The sequence below is a fragment of the Neoarius graeffei genome, chromosome 26, assembly GCF_027579695.1.
Source record: "Neoarius graeffei isolate fNeoGra1 chromosome 26, fNeoGra1.pri, whole genome shotgun sequence".
In the NCBI taxonomy this organism is placed as follows: Eukaryota; Metazoa; Chordata; class Actinopteri; order Siluriformes; family Ariidae; genus Neoarius; species Neoarius graeffei.
Window position 1 is genome coordinate 24,082,216 of NC_083594.1, and position 20,529 is coordinate 24,102,744.

Below are 20,529 nucleotides of genomic sequence, written 5' to 3' on the forward strand. Positions count from 1 at the left end.
GGGTTGCTGCCATGTGATCCATGTCATATTAATTAGAGCATAGTTTTACGCCGGATACCCTTTCTGCCACAACCCTCCCATTTTCGTGCTTGGAGAAAAACAAATTCACACCTATGGACAATTTAGAGTAGCCAGTTAACCTAACTGCATGTCTTTTGAACTGTGGGGGAAATCAGAGCACCTGGAGGAAACCCACGCAGACACAGGGAGAACATGCAAACTCCACACAGAAAGGCGGACCCCAGTGGTCACTGGGCTTAAACCCAGAACCTTCTTGTTGTTCTAACCACTGCACCACTGTGCCATGGGGTTTGATTTTTTAATTTTTTTAAAAGCTCAGCCATTTTGAACAAATACTGACAACAATGAGTAAGATGTATCTTGCATGCCACCAGGCTTACTGAAGCTTTTGTTAATCGAGTTGGGACTCTTCCCCCCCCCCCCCCCCCCCCCCCAATCTACACATTACTTCACTAAAAGATTGATCATTGAGACACATTGTTAGTTGTGTGTATATAAAGAGCATGAATAAGCCTACACTGGCTTTGTTTACATGCAGAGATGTTCATCAATTAATTTATTCTGAATGCATGTTCTTCAGGAAATGTTCATATTTTAAGGTGCCATTATATCCGTTTTCCACAAGTTGACACAGCTCCCTGAAGTTTTAATGAAATGCCTGTGACATGCTTTGGTCAAAATACTACAGGGATAAAGCAGCACAGCTCCCTTCTCACCCAATCTAAACAGACCTGTTCAAAATGGCTGATTTGAGTGCCTGTTCCTTTAAATGATAATGAGCCACTACTTACCCCGCCCCCCTCTTCCACTGGCCAATCAAGTAGCACTTTTCTTATGAATATTCATTCACAAAGACAGTTCTGAAGCCATGAGTTGAGATACTCTGATGAGGGGGCTGTGTAATTCTATTGAGCTCGACTTGAGACATAGGAAGTAGAGCCAAATACAGCTTGTTGAAGCTCATCTCATCTCATTATCTCTAGCCGCTTTATCCTGTTCTACAGGGTTGCAGGCAAGCTGGAGCCTGTCCCAGCTGACTACGGGCGAAAGGCGAGGTACACCCCGGACAAGTCGCCAGGTCATCACAGGGCTGACACATAGACACAGACAACCATTCACACTCACATTCACACCTACGGTCAATTTAGAGTCACCAGTTAACCTAACCTGCAAGTCTTTGGACTGTGGGGGAAACCGGAGCACCCAGAGAAACCCACGCGGACACGGGGAGAACATGCAAACTCCGCACAGAAAGGCCCTCGCCGGCCACGGGGCTCGAACCCGGACCTTCTTGCTGTGAAGCGACAACGCTAACCACTACACCACCGTGCCGCCCTTGTTGAAGCTCATGTTTTCTGAAATGGGCAGAAAAGATGGAATTGACTGGGTTGACTTCTGTCAAAGTTTGTGGGTTGGTAGGTTCCAAATACCCAAATGTATATGCACAAACTATGAAAAAGTGAGTTTTTCATATGTTCCCTTTAATTTGGGGGGGGGACTCTGGAGTTTGGTGAAATAATCCATGAAGCAGCATTACCATGACAAATGTACTTAGAGGCTTTGCACCATCACGTGATCCCATAGCAATGGTAACTAGGGCGCCATGATAGGAGGCATGCTTCAGTGCTTCATTCAGCAGTGTTAGTTGTTATTAATCAGTATGGGAAAGTTTTGCTGCGTTTTTGGATATGCAAATCTTTTTGAATGAAACAAAGACATCAGATTTTTTAATTAACCAAAAGTAATTCATTATTAGGGGAAAATAAACTAGAGAAATTTATTAACGTAGAAAGGAAAATGGGGGGAAAAACATTCAGCAGGGCTTGTGTCAAAAGAAGAGGTCAAAAACCTTATGGTATGCTCACTTAATTTACACAAAGGTAAGAATTTTTTTTTTTCACAAGTGCAGCGCAGTGCTCATTCTTGTACAGTAAAGTGAACATGAGCATCAACACAGTGGCTCAGCACAGCTTCACCCTCACCGAGACTTAAAAAGTGCATTTACATTCAGGGATCCTTCAGAGCACATTGTGCACGCGCTTGGGACCCAGTCATTATGGGAAACACGTGATTCTGATTTGAGCGGAATCAACATGCTGTTTTCACAGAGGCTTTGTGAAGTATTCTGTCAGGTATGTGGCGGTAGACTGGTCTAAATGCAGGAAGTGTTTATTAGCAGGTATGATATTTACAAAAACAAAGCACAAATGAAACCAAAAGCAGAGTCATAAACATGGCTAAAAACAAATGTGACCGTGATGATGATGATTATTAATACTTCACAAAGCCTCTGTGTCCTTATATGCACATGCTGATTGCGCTCAAATCAGCATCAGGTGTTTCCCATAATGACTGGGTCTCAAGTGCGCGCACAACGCACTCCGAAGGATCCTCGAATATAAATGCACTTTTTAAGTCTCAGTGAAGGTTAGGCTGTGCAGAGCCACTGTGTTGAGGCTCATGTTCACTTCACTGTATAAGAATGAGCACCGTGCTGCACTTGTGAAATAATTTTTTAAAATTCTTACCTTCGTGGAAATGAAGTGAGCATACCATCAGGTTTTTGACCTCTTCGTTCAACACCGCTGAATGTTTTCCCTTCTACCTTAAGAAATTTCTCTAAATTTCCACCGATGATTGATTTATTTTTGGTAAATTAAAAAAATCTGATGTCTTTGTTTTGTTCAAAATTATTTGTACATCCAAAAACTCAGCAAAACCTTCCCATACTGATCAATAACAACTAACTAGGCTGAATGAAGCACTTAAGCATGCCCCGTGTCATGGCAGCGTAGTTACCATTGTTATGGGGTCACGTGGTGCAAAGCCTCCTATAGAAGGTGAAAAGAACCTGTATAAGAAAAATAACCTGTTTTGGGTTGGGTGAGGGGTTTGTTTGTTTGTTATGGGGGAGGTTGTTTGGCTTTGTTTTTTTTGGTCCATGCTGGACCAGTTGTTTGTGGCGCCCTCTTTTGGGAGTGGCTTTAATAGCAATATTTAAATTGCATTTTTATGGAGTTTATTTCCCTCCAAAGAGGGAAGGGGTGGCAGGTTTTTTTGTTTTATTTATTTATTTATTTATTTATTTATTTTAAAGGAGAGCTCCTTTTAACTAAAACTACTAATTTTGACTATATAATATTACATGAGTAGTAGTCTCACAAGCCAGACTTCTATGTACATACACTAGTGTCAATAAGCACAGCCAAAACCTGCCTACTTTCACCCACTGGCATGGCAGATGATCTGTTCACCTGTAGCCTGTCTCTAATCACACAAGAGTATTTCATTTACTCACCACTAAGAGTTTCACCCAAAATTCTTTCATAACTTAAAGAGAATAGAAATGCTGAGAACCAGTCAAATTGCATCCTTGAACATCCTGAACCTTGTGGCCAGAAAAGTGTACACAAGATATCAAAAACTCATTATTTCATGGGTGGAGCATCTGAGGCTGAAACTACATGTTAAATAACTTATGGGGGGGTTCATACATCTTTATAAAAGACTTACATTTTTATTTTTTTCAAATAATTGCCATAATTCTTTTTTTCTCAAGGATTTGCCAGATGCAAACAAAGGGAAACACATTGTATTTGAGTCCGATGATGAAGTTAATCATGATGGTGAAAAGACAACACCCCAAAAAGCGAGCTTTTTTGATGAAGATGATGGATCGGGATCTGAGGAAAAACAAGACTTCAGGAAAAAGGTGAAAATCGGAGATGTGCCTGGTATTTTTTTCAACAATTTCTTCTTGTCCTTCCTGATTATCGTTGTAGTTTTATGATCCTGTTACTTTGGTTGTGTCGGGATTGTGTAGGAATTGAAAAAGGCAGGGGGAAGTAAACTATTCGACAGCAGTGAGGATGAAAACGATGACACTGAGGAAGATCGGTTCAGGATAAAGCCTCAGTTTGAAGGCAGAGCTGGACAGAAGGTCATTTTGAACACTTTGATTTCTGTTCAGATGACTTATATATTCATATTCTACTGTACACTTGTTTACATGAGTGTTACTCTTTTAGCTCATGGAGCTGCAGTCCAGATTTGGAACTGATCCAAGATTTCAGATGGATGCCAAGTTTCTTGAAAGTGATGATGAAGAACAGGGGCAAGGTCAGATAATCTTAATCTTGTAAACAAAAACAATTGTCAATGTATGAAGAATTCATTCAATAGTAGTTAATCAAAACCTGTATCATCCACATAGCTGAGAGATGTTGTGCTGTAGCTATGAGATAAGCTGAATGTTATGCTAGTGCTTGGATATGCTAACATATCTTGCACAGTCAGAGCTGATCATATTGTGCAAAGCAACTTGATAACTCCTAGGTCCTGCTATAGATCTTTTTAGCCATGTTAACACTTTCATCATATTTTAGCAGTCATTCTTAATAAAAGCCTTTGTAAACCTTGATGATGATCACTGCAGTAGCAATGAGGAAACCTTCTGCTCTTTTGTAGGTACAAGTATGGCTTAGGGCTTTTTTTGGGCACTGATTGCATTTCAGTGTGGCGCTTTTGCAACACCATGATGAAAGTAAAATGAAATGCAATGTGAACTGCGTGAACATCTGACAAAAAGTCAGCATTTCGTTCTTAAAAAGCAGAACCCTACTTGCAATGAAGCAGTGAAGGCTTTGCTTTTCTTTGTGACACATTTTCTGCATGCCACGCCTCTTTAGGTATTGCACTTCACTTTTTTTTCCCCCACCAGTGTGATTGCTTTTCATTTGGGCACAGAATCTTCTCCATGGTAGTTCTGCCCAATTGTATAGCAGCCAGTCTCTCTGCCAGTACATCCGTCATGTAACATCTCAGGAGGGTTGTACACACCTGACGAAAGGAGTTAACTACCCACATCATTCCGTTTTGGCTACAGTTGCCCTAAGATTGTTTTGTTCAATCCCATATACTTTTGACAGTCTTGCTGTCAATACTAAGACTCTTCTGTTTTGTTTCTTTTTGCATTAATATTTATTTTAGATATGGAACCCCTGCAAACGTCAGTGGAACAAGAGCTTGTTGAAGAGAAGAAGAAAAATTTGTCCATTCTGCAAAGTGTCCTTAATGTCAGCATTCAGCCAAGTGACACAAGTAAAGGGGCAACAAAAGGCAAAATCTTCAAGTACGAGTTCTGCTATTTAGGCTGAAAACAGCAAAAGTGATTTTTTTTTTTTTAAACTATTAACAGTAATTTATTTCAAAGCATTTCAGAGTCTCAATGCTCTAACAATAAAACAAATAATAAATTATAACAATAAAAGCATATGTATATTAGTGTTTACATGTATTAAAAATATAAAAGCAAATTAATCAAAATGAATAGTATTCAAATCATAAAAGTTGTAAAAATAATAATTTTAAAAAAGTAATAATGTTCATAATTAATATTGTTCAAAAAGTAATGTTTTTAGACCAGTCTTGAAGGTTTCATATGACTCAGCTTTACAAAGGAACAACGGGAGCTTATTCAGCAGTCTTGGTCCAGCTGATGAAAATGCTCCATCACCATAACTTTTGGTGTTGGTCCTTGGAGCAGCCTAAATGCGAGTGTTGGAATATACAGTGGTGCTTGAAAGTTTGTGAACCCTTTAGAATTTTCTGTATTTCTGCATAAATATGCCCTAAAACAACATCAGATTTTCACACAAGTCCTAAAAGTAGATAAAGAGAACCCAGTCAAACAAATGAGACAAAAATATTATACTTGGTCATTTATTTATTGAAGAAAATGATCCAATCCAAGATATCTGTGAGTGGCAAAAGTATGTGAACCTTTTCTTTCAGTATCTGGTGTGGCCCCCTTGTGCAGCAATAACTGCAACTAAACGCTTCCAGTAACTGTTGATCAGTCCTGCACACTGGCTTGGAGGAATTTTAGCCCATTCCTCCGTACAGAACAACTCTGGGATGTTAGTGGGTTTTCCACACATGAACTGCTCGCTTCAGGTCCTTCTACATCATTTCGATTGGATTAAGGTCAGGACTTTGATTTGGCCATTCCAAAACATATTAACTTTATTCTTCTTTAACCATTCTTTGGTAGAACGACTTGTGTGCTTAGGGTCATCATCTTGCTGCATGACCCACCTTCTCTTGAGAGTCAGTTCATGGACAGATGTCCTGACATTTTCCTTTAGAATTCGCTGGTATAATTCAGAATTCATTGTCCCATCAATGATGGCAAGCAGTCCTGGCCCAGATGCAACAAAACAGGCCCAAATCATGATACTACCACCACCATGTTTCACAGATGGGATAAGGTTCTTATGTTGGAATGCAGTGTTTTCCTTTCTCTAAACATAACACTTTTCTCATTAAAACCAAAAAGCTCTATTTTGGTCTCATCCATCCACAAAAATTTTCCAATAGCCTTCTGGCTTGTCCACGCGATCTTTAGCAAACTGCAGACGAGCAGCAATGTTCTTTTTGGAGAACAGTGGCTTTCTCCTTGCAACCTTGCCATGCACACCATTGTTGTTCAGGTGTTTTCCTGATGGTGGACTCATTAGCCAATGTGAGAGAGGCGTTCAGTTGCTTAGAAGTTACCCTGGGGTCCTTTGTGACCTCACCAACTATTACTCGCCTTGCTCTTGAAGTGATCCTTGTTGGTCGACCACTCCTGGGGAGGGTAACAATGGTCTTGAATTTCCTCCATTTGTATACAATCTGTCTGACTGTGGATTGGTGGAGTCCAAGCACTTTAGAGATGGTTTTGTAACCTTTTCCAGCCTGATGAGCTTCAACAACGCTTTTTCTGAGGTCCTCAGAAATTTCCTTTGTTCATGCCATGATGCACTTCCACAAACATGTGAAGATCAGACTTTAATAGATCCCTGTTATTTAAATAAAGCAGGGTGCCCACTCGCACCTGATGGTCATCCCATTGATTGAAAACACCTGACTCTAATTTCACCTTCAAATTAACTGCTAATCCTAGAGGTTCACATACTTTTGCCACTCACAGATATGTAATATTGGATCATTTTCCTCAATAAATAAATGACCAAGTATAATACTTTTGTCTCATTTGTTTAACTGGGTTCTCTTTATCTACTTTTAGGACTTGTGGGAAAATCTGATGTTTTTGGTCATATTTATGCAGAAATATAGAAAATTCTAAAGGGTTCACAAACTTTCAAGCACCACTGTACGCGCCAAAGTTCCTCTAAATATGTCGGAGCGAATCCATGTAATGATTTGTAGACCAACATAAGTAACTTGATGCAGGACTTAATTGGCAGCCAGTATAGCCTAATTCAAGACATTGGTGATGTCTTCATGTTGAGGTCGTGCTACAACTCTGGCAGCTGAATTTGGGACACGTTGGAGTTTCTTGAGCTTGTACTTTGACGGAACATAAAGCAGGATGTTACAGTAATCCAGCCTTGATGTAACAAAGGCATGGACCAACCTCTCAGCAGTTGGCTGATCAGGTACTTTCAAATCTTGCTAGTTTGACTAAGTGCCATGAAGGAGGGCTTCCAGCAATTGTTGATCTGTTGCGTGTAGGACAAGTTGTGGTCAAACACTACACTAAGATTATGAACTTCAGGTGTTGGTAAGATTTCTGAGCCTCCAGATCGTACTTCTGAGACGGTGGAAACAGACAGCAAGAACTTGGAATGGATCAGTAGCAGTTCAGTTTTGTCATCGTTTAAAACTAGTTTATTGTTTAGGCACCAGGTCTTTATATCATTCAAACAGTTCTGTAGCACATGAACAGCATTATTGTGGCCATCCTTCTCAATGAGGATGTACAATTGTGTACATCATGGCAGATAACCCATGACCAGCCAATATGTCTTCAAGCTGCACTATATATACACTGCACTAACACACTTTTCTTAAGCTTAACACACAACTTAAGTCTGACTGAGTGCCTCTGTCATACTGCAGGGACATTTCAGCTTTACACTACGATCCATCAAGTGAGACTCATGCAGCTTATGAAACCAATGTGGACACCCCAAAAAAAGAAAGGTCTGTTCAGCACCACTCATTTCAGACTGTTGTTTTGATGCTCTGCTCTCTTCATTACATGTTTGTTTATTTTTTTATTTCCACACAGCAAAGCGGCAAGGCGAAAGAAACGTGAGGAAGCCAAGAAGCTTCCAGAAGTTTCTAAGGACATCTACTATGATGTGACTTCGGATCTAAAAGAGGCATTTGGGATGGTAAAAGAAGTCCAAAATGAAAATAAGGAAGTTTCATGGGACCAAGATGATGATGATGATAACATGGGTGAAGGACCACAAGAGGACATGCCTTCATTTTCATTTAATCAAGAATCGGAGCCATCAAGTGGATTTAAATTCTCTTTCTTTGGAGATGATGCAGTAACAAAGACCCCAAAAACAGGTGAGCATTTGTATTGCTGGTCTTCCATTCACTTAACCAAATACAACACTGCTGAAAAGTGTGGATACTGATATGATGCTAGAACTATAAATTCACGTGTTTTTAGAATTGTAAAACCTGAGAGATACTTGTGTGAAAAATAGGCATGTAACAATATATCGTGTGACAAAGTGCGATACACATTTTTGCTGATTCAAATCAATGAAATAAAAAATGAATCGGAATTATCAGGCTGCATAATCTTAGTTTTCCTAGCTGTAATTGCATTGTTTAGACAGCAGTGGGTGCAATAAAATAGAGGGAATACACATGACTTCACAGTAGGCAGAAGTAACACCGCTCTAATGCCACAAAAACACACAAAACCAGATCTAAAATTGAGAAAGAGCTATTGTTCAATTAACTGTACAAATAAATTTAACAAGAAATTAGCACTCTTTTTAGACTGTTGAAAGATACAGAGAAAAGAAAATGTAGTTGTTCTATGTTTAAACCTGACTACAGTCTTCACAAATGTTTAAAAACTAATTTGTATCTTGTCACTAAGGTTGTATCTTTTGATACTACTTTTTGTAGTGTTTCGTTTGTTAGATTAATGCATTAACTTACCAGCTAGTTAAAACTCATAACTGATGACTAAAGTTGCAAGTCAAATCTGTTTTTATTGTCATTCCTCTATATAGCTTCTATACAGTGGTGCTTGAAAGTTTGTGAACCCTTTAGAATTTTCTATATTTCTGCATAAATATAACCAAAAACGTCGTCATATTTTCACACAAGTCCTAAAAGTAGATAAAGAGAACCCAGTTAAACAAATGAGACAAAAATATTATCCTTGGTCATTTATTTATTGAGGAAAATGATCCAATATTACATATCTGTGAGTGGCAAAAGTATGTGAACCTCCTAGGGTTAGCAGTTAATTTGAAAGTGAAATTAGAGTCAGGTGTTTTCAATCAATGGGATGACAAGTGTGAGTGGGCACCCTGTTTTATTTAAAGAACAGGGATCTATCAAAGTCTGATCTTCACAACACGTTTGTGGAAGTGTATCATGGCATGAACAAAGGAGATTTCTGAGGACCTCAGAAAAGGTGTTGTTAATGCTCATCAGGCTGGAAAAGGTTACTAAACCATCTCTAAAGAGTTTGGGCTCCACCAATCCATAGTCAGACAGATTGTGTACAAATGGAGGAAATTCAAGACCATTGTTACCCTCCCCAGGAGTGGTCAACCAACAAAGATCACTCCAAGAGCAAGGTGTGTAATAGTAGGTGAGGTCACAAAGGGCCCCCGGGTAACTTCTAAGCAACTGAAGGCCTCTCTTACATTGGCTAATGTTCATGAGTCCACCATCAGGAGAACACTGAACAACAATGGTGTGCATGGCAGGGTTGCAAGGAGAAAGCTGAATGGGCTAAAATTCCTCCAAGCTGGTGTGTAGGACTGATCAACAGTTACCGGAAATGTTTAGTTGCAGTTATTGCTGCACAAGGGGGTCACACGAGATACTGAAAGCAAAGGATCACATACTTTTGCCACTCACAGATAGGTAATATTGGATCATTTTCCTCAATAAATAAATGACCAAGTATAATATTTTCGTCTTATTTGTTTAACTGGGTTCTTTTTATCTACTTTTAGGACTTGTGGGAAAATCTGATGATGTTTTAGGTCATATTTATGCAGAAATATAGAAAATTCTAAAGGGTTCACAAACTTTCAAGCACCACTGTACGTTGGAATGAAAAATCATCTTTCCAGGACCATGCTGCTGCACATAAGTTTGCAAGACTACATAAAGTGCAAATAGCACAACAGTGTGAGACTAGTACAGAAAAAAAGCACAGGACAATAAACACACAGAACATGGGCTGTAAACTGTAACTTATTTAGTAGTGTCACAGCAAAACGTGTATCTGTAGTAGTAATAAGCATTTTATAAAGTGTCCTAATGGAGCTTTGTAAAGTGCAGTGTGTACTGGTCAAATTTTTTTTTTTACTAAAAGTAGACTGTAGACTTCAGAGCGGGTGGATGGAGCACAGAAGGGAGGCAGGCCAGAACTAAATTCCAAAAACTCTTTATTTTTGCACTTTTCAGTGACACGCACGTGTACACTTCCAGCCACACGCATACACACATACATAAGACATCTGGTTTGGGAGAGCTCCCTTCCTCTGCCCTCTCTCTCCTTATATAGGGCGTGGTTGCTGGGAAGACACACAAACACAGGTTAATTCACATCAGGTGTAGAGATTCTGCCACTTACCTTCCCCGACTCCGCCCTCCGGTCACAGACCGACGCTTGACCACGCCCCCACTGCCACATACCCCCACCGCCTGACTCAGGCCGGGCAGCCGTCAGGAGAGGAAGTCTGCCACGACCATCTGCGCCCCCGGCCTGTGGACCACCTTGAAGTTAAAGGGTTGGAGTGCCAGATACCAACGGGTGATCCGCGCGTTGGCATCCTTCATGCGGTGGAGCCACTGGAGGGGCGCGTGGTCCGAACAGAGGGTGAAAGGGCATCCCAGCAGGTAGTAACGGAGGGCGAGGACCGCCCACTTGATGGCCAGGCACTCCTTCTCTATGGTGCTGTAGCGCCCCTCACGCACTGACAGCTTTCGACTTGTATACAGCACTGGGCGATCCTCCACCTCCTGGGACAAAACAGCCCCCAGCCCTCTGTCCGACGCGTCCGTCTGCAATATAAAAGGGAGAGAAAAGTCAGGGGAGTGTAAAAGTGGCCCCCCACAGTGCAGCCTTTACCTCAGAAAAAGCCCGCTGGCATTGCTCCGTCCACTGGACCGGATCTGGTGCCCCCTTTTTAGTCAGATCAGTCAGCGGGCTGGTGACGTCCGAATAATTAGGTATAAACCTACGATAATAGCCAGCCAGCCCCAGGAACTGTCTCACCCCCTTTTTGGTCTTGGGCCTCGGGCAGGCCACAGTCACTGCAGTCTTGTTAATTTGGGGACGCACCTGCCCATTGCCCAAGTGGAAGCCCAGATACCATACTTCCACCCGCCCAATCGCACACTTCTTTGGGTTGGCTGTGAGACCTGCCTGCCTCAGTGACCTAAGGACGGCCCTCGGGTGTTGTAGGTGCCGCGGCCAGTCATTACTATAAATAATGATGTCGTCAAGGTATGCGGCAGCATAGGTGGCGTGGGGGCAGAGGACCCTATCCATCAGCCGCTGAAACATAGCAGGCGCCCCAAACAGCCCAAAAGGAAGTGCGACAAACTGGTGTAAACCGAACGGTGTGGAAAAGGCTGTTTTTTCTCGGGATAATGGAGTCAAGGGGATCTGCCAATAACCCTTTGTCAAATCCAGTGTCGAGTAAAAGCGAGCCGTGCCTAATCGATCGAGCAACTCATCAATACGAGGCATTGGGTACGCATCAAATTTAGACACCGCATTGGCTTTTCTATAGTCTACACAGAACCGGACCAACCTGTCGGCCTTGGGTACCAAAACCACCGGGCTGCTCCAGTCGTTGTGGGACTCCTCAATGATGCCCATTTCGAGCATGGCCTCGAGTTCTTCCCGAACCACTTTTTTCTTGTGTTCGGGTAGCCTGTAAGGGCGGCTACGCACTACCACCCCCGGGGGCGTCTCAATGTGGTGCTCTATGAGGTCGGTGCGGCTGGGCAGGGGCGAGAACACATCCGAAAATTCGGTCTGCAACTGGGCAACCTCCACGAGTTGTGTCGGGGAGAGGTGGTCTCCACAGGGAACCGGAGAGGTACACGATGCCAATGCTCCCTTTTGAACCTCTGGCCCCAGCTCCGCCTTCTCCGGAACCACCGACACCAACGCCATGGGGACCTCCTCGTTCCAGAGTTTGAGTAGATTGAGGTGGTAAATCTGTAGCGCCCCACCCCTGTCCGTTTGCCTCACCTCGTAGTCGACGTCCCCGACTCGCCGTGTGACCCTTAAAGGGTCCTTGCCACTTGGCGATTAATTTGGAGCTCGATGTGGGCAACAGTACGAGTACTTTTATCTCCCGGTGTGAACTCCCTAAGGCACGTACCCTTGTCATACAGGCGGGTTTGCCGTTCTTGGGCCTGCCGCAAATTCTCCTGGGTTAGGTGCGTGAGTGTGTGGAGTTTTGCGCGCAGGTCAATAACGTATTGAATTTCATTTTTACTTGGTGAAGGTCCCTCCTCCCAATTTTCTCACAGCATGTCTAAAATGCCGCGCGGCTTACGCCCATATAACAATTCGAATGGGGAGAACCCCGTGGAGGCTTGTGGGACCTCTTGCACTGCAAACAACAAGGGTTCGAGCCATTTATCCCAATTATGTGCATCCTCGCTTACGAATTTCTTAATTATATTTTTGAGGGTGCGATTGAATCGTTCGACTAAACCGTCTGTTTGTGGATGATGCACGCTGGTGCGGATCGGCTTAATACCTAATAACCCATAAAGTTCGTTCAGTGCTCGTGACATAAACGACGTGCCTTGATCAGTCAGAATCTCTTTTGGGATTCCAACTCGGGAGATAACACGGAAGAGTGCTTCCGCAATACTGCGTGCTGAGATATTGCAAAGAGGCACTGCTTCTGGGTATCGCGTTGCATAGTCCACTAGAACTAATATAAAGCGGTACCCTTGTGTTGACCGATCTAATGGCCCGACGAGATCCATCCCAATTCTTTCGAACGGGGTCTCAATTAATGGTAGAGGGCGCAAAGGTGCTTTTGGAATGGCCGCTGGATTTACTAACTGGCATTCGCGGCACGCCGTACACCACCTACGGACATCGCCGCGAATCCCTGGCCAATTGAACCGGGCCATTATTCGGGCTAGTGTTTTATCCTGCCCTAAGTGTCCAGCCATGAGATTAAAGTGAGCCGCCTGGAATACCAATTCCCGGCGGCTTTTTGGAATCAAGAGCTGCGTGATTTTGTTCTTTAGTTTGAGTGTCCTGCGTCACTCGGTATAATCTATCCTTCATAATAAAAAAAATAGGGGAAGGACGGGGTGGCGTTTGGCTGGAGCGTTTGACCATCGATTACTCTCACTTGGTCAAACGCATGCCGCAGAGTCTCGTCTCGCGACTGCTCTAACGGGAAATCCGCAAGGGATTCCCTGAGAGAGGGAGGAGGAGCCTGCGGCTCCTCACTCTGACGCGGAGATGACGTAGACGGCTCTGTGACAGCTGCTCCCGCCAATGCGACACCGGGACCTCCCCTTGCTGAAATACGGCAGGACCCACTCTTCACTAAATGCCTCATTAATTCCCCGAATCCTGGCCAATCAGTCCCCAAAATTATCGAGTGGGTGAGGCAAGGATTAACCGCCGCCTTTGCTCTAAATTTTTCCCTTCTGAAAAAAATGTGGACTGACACTAAAGGGTAGCTGTGAACATCCCTGTGCACACACAACACCTTCACCCCCTGTGCTCCCCCCAATGCCTCGTCTTGCACCAGGCTTTGGTGGATTGAGGTCTGATTACAGCCAGAGTCCACCAAAGCCTGATATGTATCCCCTTGGATACTCACCGGTATGCGATACGCTCCAGCCCGATCGAGGGCGGCTCCTGGCGCGTCGGGGATCCAAACCACCGCGCCCACTTCTATCACCGAGCACTGCTGTTGGAGGTGGCCCGGCTCCCCGCAGCGCCAGCAACACCCCCCCCCCCCCCCCCCCCCCGAGCATTTGATGTATTCTTCGCTGTTGGGATGTAAACAGAATTTCAAGAAATGTAACAATTTTCTAGCCTGCCTTTAATTTCGCTAAAGTACATCAAAGCAGAAGCCAGGAATTTAATTTGTAAAATTAAGTGTGGAACATTTTTGGAAACTTAAAGAATATTTTAAGGGAATTTTAGAAAAAAAATAGTTTTAATTGATTGATCATTTATTGTGAATAAAACTGATATAATTTGATTACATATTAAAGTTTGTATGTGAACTTGATCTGGACTAAAAAGTCCACAGCAGTCCAAAAATCAGACCTCAGATTTTTGTGTTTCTCTGCTGCCAAAAATTATCTTTTGAGATGGAAATGAACTGTGCAAAATTTCAGAGCTGCAGGTCATATACTGGGTGTGTTACTTGTGGTGAGAATACAGCATCTAGCGTGTTTCTAAAACTGACCCACTTTCTTATAGTCCACAAGAGTAAGGCATACAAAGTGAAAAACTGTTTAAATGGATGTGATTTTTAAGTACAAATTTTCAAGTACTGTGCAGCAATGTTTGTACATGGTGGTAACTGTAATAACAGCTGAAGTGGTGACTATCCTGGTAGCTTTCCAGAGAGGACACTTTTTGACATGCACACATTTCAACCACATGTGAAGCTCCGCTGCAAATGTGTCTCACATCTGTTTCAAGTCCTGTTTTTTTTGTTTTGGTTTTTTACTGCGCAACAACAGACTATTCTGCTTCAAAAGAGACAAATATTTTCTTAAAGTAATTTGCAACCTCATCATATGGTGAGTGATTTCCGGAGAGGACATTTTTGACAGACAAAGGATGCTGTCGGAGGCATTTGGTTTACAAAAAAAAGTAACTTCAACTTAAATATCTTTTCTATTGTGAATGAACGTACTGTATATGTTCCAAAGTAAAACCTAGTTCATCTCATCTCATTATCTCTAGCTGCTTTATCCTGTTCTACAGGGTCGCAGGCAAGCTGGAGCCTATCCCAGCTGACTACGGGCAAAAGGCGGGGTACACCCTGGACAAGTCGCCAGGTCATCATAGGGCTGACACATAGACACAGACAGCCATTCACACCTATGGTCAATTTAGAGTCACCAGTTAACCTAACCTGCATGTCTTTGGACTGTGAGGGAAACCGGAGCACCCGGAGGAAACCCACGCGGACACGGGGAGAACACGCAAACTCCACACAGAAAGGCCCTTGTTGGCCACGGGGCTCGAACCTGGACTTTCTTGCTGTGAGGCGACAGCGCTAACCACTACACCACTGTGCCGCCCAACCTAGTTCATGCTAAAAAAAAAAAAAATTCAATTCTGAATTTAAAACATAAAATCTAAATGTACAACCCTGATTCCAAAAAAGTTGGGACAAAGTACAAACTGTAAATAAAAACGGAATGCAATAATTTACAAATCTCAAAAACTGATATTGTATTCACAATAGAACATAGACAACATATCAAATGTCGAAAGTGAGACATTTTGAAATTTCATGCCAAATATTGGCTCATTTGAAATTTCATGTCAGCAACACATCTCAAAGTTGGGACAGGGGCAATAAGAGGCTGGAAAAGTGAAAGGTACAAAAAAGGAACAGCTGGAGGACCAAATTGCAACTCATTAGGTCAATTGGCAATAGGTCATTAACATGACTGGGTATAAAAAGAGCATCTTGGACTGGCAGCGGCTCTCAGAAGTAAAGATGGGAAGATGATCACCAATCCCCCTAATTCTACGCCGACAAATAGTGGAGCAATATCAGAAAGGAGTTCGACAGTGTAAAATTGCAAAGAGTTTGAACATATCATCTACAGTGCATAATATCATCAAAAGATTCAGAGAATCTGGAAGAATCTCTGTGCGTAAGGGTCAAGGGTGGAAAACCATACTGGGTGCCCATGATCTTCGGGCCCTTAGATGGCACTGCATCATATACAGGCATGCTTCTGTATTGGAAATCACAAAATGGGCTCAGGAATATTTCCAGAGAACATTATCTGTGAACACAATTCACCGTCCCATTCGCCGTTGCCAGCTAAAACTCTATAGTTCAAAGAAGAAGCCGTATCTAAACATGATCCAGAAGCGCAGGCGTCTTCTCTGGGCCAAGGCTCATTTAAAATGGACTGTGGCAAAGTGGAAAACTGTTCTGTGGTCAGATGAATCAAAATTTGAAGTTCTTTATGGAAATCAGGGACACCGTGTCATTCGGACTAAAGAGGAGAAGGATGACCCAAGTTGTTATCAGCGCTTAGTTCAGAAGCCTACATCTCTGATGGTATGGGGTTGCATTAGTGCGTGTGCCATGGGCAGCTTACACATCTGGAAAGACACCATCAATGCTGAAAGGTATATCCAGGTTCTAGAGCAACATATGCTCCCATCCAGACGACGTTTCTTTCAGGGAAGACCTTGCATTTTCCAACATGACAATGCCAAACCACATACTGCATCAATTATTACAGCATCATGGCTGCGTAGAAGAAGGGTCCGGGTACTGAACTGGCCAGCCTGCAGTCCAGATCTTTCACCCATAGAAAACATTTGGCGCATCATAAAACAGAAGATACGACAAAAAAGACCTAAGACAGTTGAGCAACTAGAATCCTACATTAGACAAGAATGGGTTAGCATTCCTATCCCTAAACTTGAGCAACTTGTCTCCTCAGTCCCCAGACGTTTACAGACTGTTGTAAAGAGAAAAGGGGATGTCTCACAGTGGTAAATATGGCTTTGTCCCAACTTTTTTGAGATGTGGTGTTGTCATGAAATTTAAAATCACCTAATTTTTCTCTTTAAATGATACATTTTCTCAGTTTAAACATTTGATATGTCATCTATGTTCTATTCTGAATAAAATATGGAATTTTGAAACTTCCACATCATTGCATTCCATTTTTATTTACAATTTGTACTTTGTCCCAACTTTTTTGGAATAGGGGTTGTAATAATTAAAGTAAAATTAAATTAAATGACCACAAGGTCAAAACTGAGCCCACATTTGACTCTTAAACACATTTGTAAGAACTTATGAGACATTACTGCTGTAGGTAGGGCTGGTGTGTCCCTGTAAAATGAGGTATAAAAAAACTCCAGCATGTATACACCGGACCTAGTTGTAAAAGTTAGGTGGTGTTATTCAAAAAGATAACCATGATTGTGAAACAGCCCATATATCCAAGTTTGATGTTTAACAGGCCATTTGTCCTTCTGTCAGTTTACTGAAGTGATAAAGCTGTGAAACTCTGTTGAAAAGTTTTCCTGTTGTGAATTTATCACATCACTCCCCCACCTCATGATTACCAGCATGTTGATGGTGTTGCATTTGGTGTGTTCAGATGAATACAAAGTTGAGACTATAAAAGGGGCCAAAGTGGCTTGGCAAGTAGATCCTCGATTCCAGGACAGCAGTTCAGAGGAAGAGGAGGATGCGGAGGAAGACAAAGAAGAAAAGGAAGAGGCTGCTTTGATCACTACAACTGAGTGAGTAAGAATCACATTGGTGCAACAGCTGCAGTTTCTTGACTTTTTATATAATACATCATTGTGACTTTTTTTTTTTTTTGTACTAGAATGTCAGCCATTTTTTAAGAAATTGGACTGAAGGTTCTGCACTAAAAGTTGTTTTTTTGTTTCTCCCCTAATAATAGCATGGCATGATGATCATGTTATTCTTGGTGCATGAGGGACCATGTGTGTTCATCGAAATGCATTAGTGTTTATTAGTGGAAATGTTCCTTGTTAGTTGTCCCATAGTGGGTTGTAAGTCAAAAACTAACAGTCCTATGACAGGGCTGCCAAAATCTGCAGTTTAGCTATCATACTTGCAATCTTGGATCCTTAGCTACAGCTACAGTTAGGTCCATATATATTTGGACACTGACACAAATTTTCTTTTTTTACCTGTTTACTGAAACATATTAAAGTTATAGTTATATAATGGACATGGGCATAAAGTCCAGACTTTCAGCTTTCATTTGAGGGTATCCACATTTAAATTGGATGAAGGGTTTAGTAGTTTCAGCTCCTCAACATGTGCCACCCTGTTTTTAAAGGGACCAAAAGTAATTGGACAATTGACTCAAAGGCTATTTCATGGGCAGGTGTGGGCAATTCCTTCGTTATGTCATTCTCAATTAAGCAGATAAAAGGCCTGGAGTTGATTTGAGGTGTGGTGCTTGCATTTGGAAGATTTTGCTGGGACGAAAACATGCGGTCAAAGGAGCTCTCCATGCAGGTGAAACAAGCCATCCTTAAGCTGCGAAAACAGAAAAAACCCATCCGAGAAATTGCTACAATATTAGGAGTGGCAAAATCTACAGTTTGGTACATCCTGAGAAAGAAAGAAAGCACTGGTGAACTCATCAATGCAAAATGACCTGGATGCCCACAGAAGACAACAGTGGTGGATGATCGCAGAATAATTTCCTTGGTGAAGAGAAACCCCTTCACAACAGCCAATCAAGTGAACAACACACTCCAGGAAGCAGGCGTATCAATATCCAAATCTACCATAAAGAGAAGACTGCATGAAAGTAAATACAGAGGGTGCACTGCACGGTGCAAGCCACTCATAAGCCTCAAGAATAAAAAGGCTAGATTGGACTTTGCTAAAAAACATCTAAAAAAGCCAGCACAGTTCTGGAAGAACATTCTTTGGACAGATGAAACCAAGATCAACCTCTACCAGAATGATGGAAAGAAAAAAGTATGGCAAAGGCATGGTACAGCTCATGATCCAAAGCATACCACATCATCTGTAAAACACGGTGGAGGCAGTGTGATGGCTTGGGCATGCATGGCTGCCAGTGGCACTGGGTCACTAGTGTTTATTGATGATGTGACACAGGACAGAAGCAGCCGGATGAATTCTGAGGTATTCGGAGACATACCGTGTGCTCAAATCCAGCCAAATGCAGCCAAACTGATTGGTCGGCGTTTCATAATACAGATGGACAATGACCCAAAACATAAAGCCAAAGCAACCCAGGAGTTTATTCAAGCAAAGAAGTGGAATATTCTTGAATGGCCAAGTCAGTCACCTGATCTCAACCCAGTTGAGCATGCATTTCACTTGTTAAAGACTAAACTTCAGACAGAAAGGCCCACAAACAGCAACTGAAAACCGCTGCAGTAAAGGCCTGGCAGAGCATTAAAAAGAAGGAAACACAGCGTCTGGTGATGTCCATGAGTTCAAGACTTCAGGCAGTCATTGCCAACAAAGGGTTTTCAACCAAGTATTAGAAATGAACATTTTATTTACAATTATTTAATTTGTCCAATTACTTTTGAGCCCCTGAAATGAAGGGATTGTGTTTAAAAAAATGCTTTAGTTCCTCACATTTTTATGCAATCATTTTGTTCAACCCATTGAATTAAAGCTGAAAGTTTGAACTTCAACTGCATCTGAATTGTTTTGTTCAAAATTCATTGTGGTAATGGACAGAACCAAAATTAGAAAAATGTTGTCTCTGTCCAAATATTTATGGACCTAACTGTATATAGAAGACACCTGAAAACTGAAGTTTAATGCTTTTTAGAGATGTTAGCTGTTATTTATTGTCACTTTGCATCAACATTATCAACAATTCAAATCCTACTATCTTCATAAACCTTAGATTTGTGAGTCAACAGACAACAAAATGGCAGGACTGTGGTTTCTTCCAGTGGTAAAAATGGAGGAGCTGCTTATCAGCGGTCGTACCAGACTTTTGCCACTAGGGGTTATTTTTGGAAAAATACTGGTTTTGTTTGTTTTCTTTTCTTTTTACTCTCCACCTGCTAGGATTTTCTTGTTAGCAATGCTAGTATATCTAATATGATTGTGTAATGAAAGAATAAAGTTTAGTAGTAGTAGTAATTTTCATTTCACAGTATTATCTGTAAAATATCGTTGGTATTACATTTAATAATACAGTACTTTAGTGAACCAGCTGTATGATGCAACTCGATACTTTTGTTATTACAGACAGCCGGCCCCTACAAAAAAGTTTTTCTTCTTCTCTGATGATGATATCCGGTTGAAGGGTAAAATTACTTTTTTTTTTTCTCTAATTGAACTACAGTTTCATTTTGCTTTTTAAATGTTTGATGTTTGCGTGTAAATGTCTGTCTTCAGAGGGACCCGCTATGTTCTGCAGACGTGAGAAACTGGAGGATCAGAGAGAAACATGGGAGGAGAACAGGAGAGAACTCAGACAGGTGGGAAATTCTGCAAACTTCTGTTGTCTGTGAAGTTTGTCCCTTTTTACTGCTTGGTTACTAGAGCTTTTGGCACTGCAAAACTGGAACTAGGACTTTTCTTTTGATCACTGGTCCAGTATCAAACTTTACATTTGTATGGCTAATGTTCATCGCTGATTGGTTTTGAGTTTTTATGCTACCAACATTTTTATTTTAAAACCTGAATTAACTCAATTACCTAATAATAACCTAATGACATTATTAGGTTTAATGTGGAAGAA

At 41.8% G+C, this 20,529-nt stretch overlaps 1 protein-coding gene across 1 annotated transcript in view; it reads left to right on the forward strand.

The window, feature by feature from the left end:
- Positions 1 to 20,529, forward strand: part of nol8 (nucleolar protein 8) — a 41,883-nt gene that overhangs the window by 21,038 nt on the left and 316 nt on the right. The window contains exons 8-16 of the mRNA XM_060910832.1: positions 3,581 to 3,733; positions 3,845 to 3,961; positions 4,050 to 4,140; positions 5,011 to 5,152; positions 7,927 to 8,010; positions 8,099 to 8,388; positions 17,404 to 17,548; positions 20,034 to 20,092; positions 20,184 to 20,266. Of these exons, the coding sequence (XP_060766815.1) occupies positions 3,581 to 3,733; positions 3,845 to 3,961; positions 4,050 to 4,140; positions 5,011 to 5,152; positions 7,927 to 8,010; positions 8,099 to 8,388; positions 17,404 to 17,548; positions 20,034 to 20,092; positions 20,184 to 20,266 (1,164 nt within the window). The remainder of the gene's footprint in view (positions 1 to 3,580; positions 3,734 to 3,844; positions 3,962 to 4,049; positions 4,141 to 5,010; positions 5,153 to 7,926; positions 8,011 to 8,098; positions 8,389 to 17,403; positions 17,549 to 20,033; positions 20,093 to 20,183; positions 20,267 to 20,529) is intronic.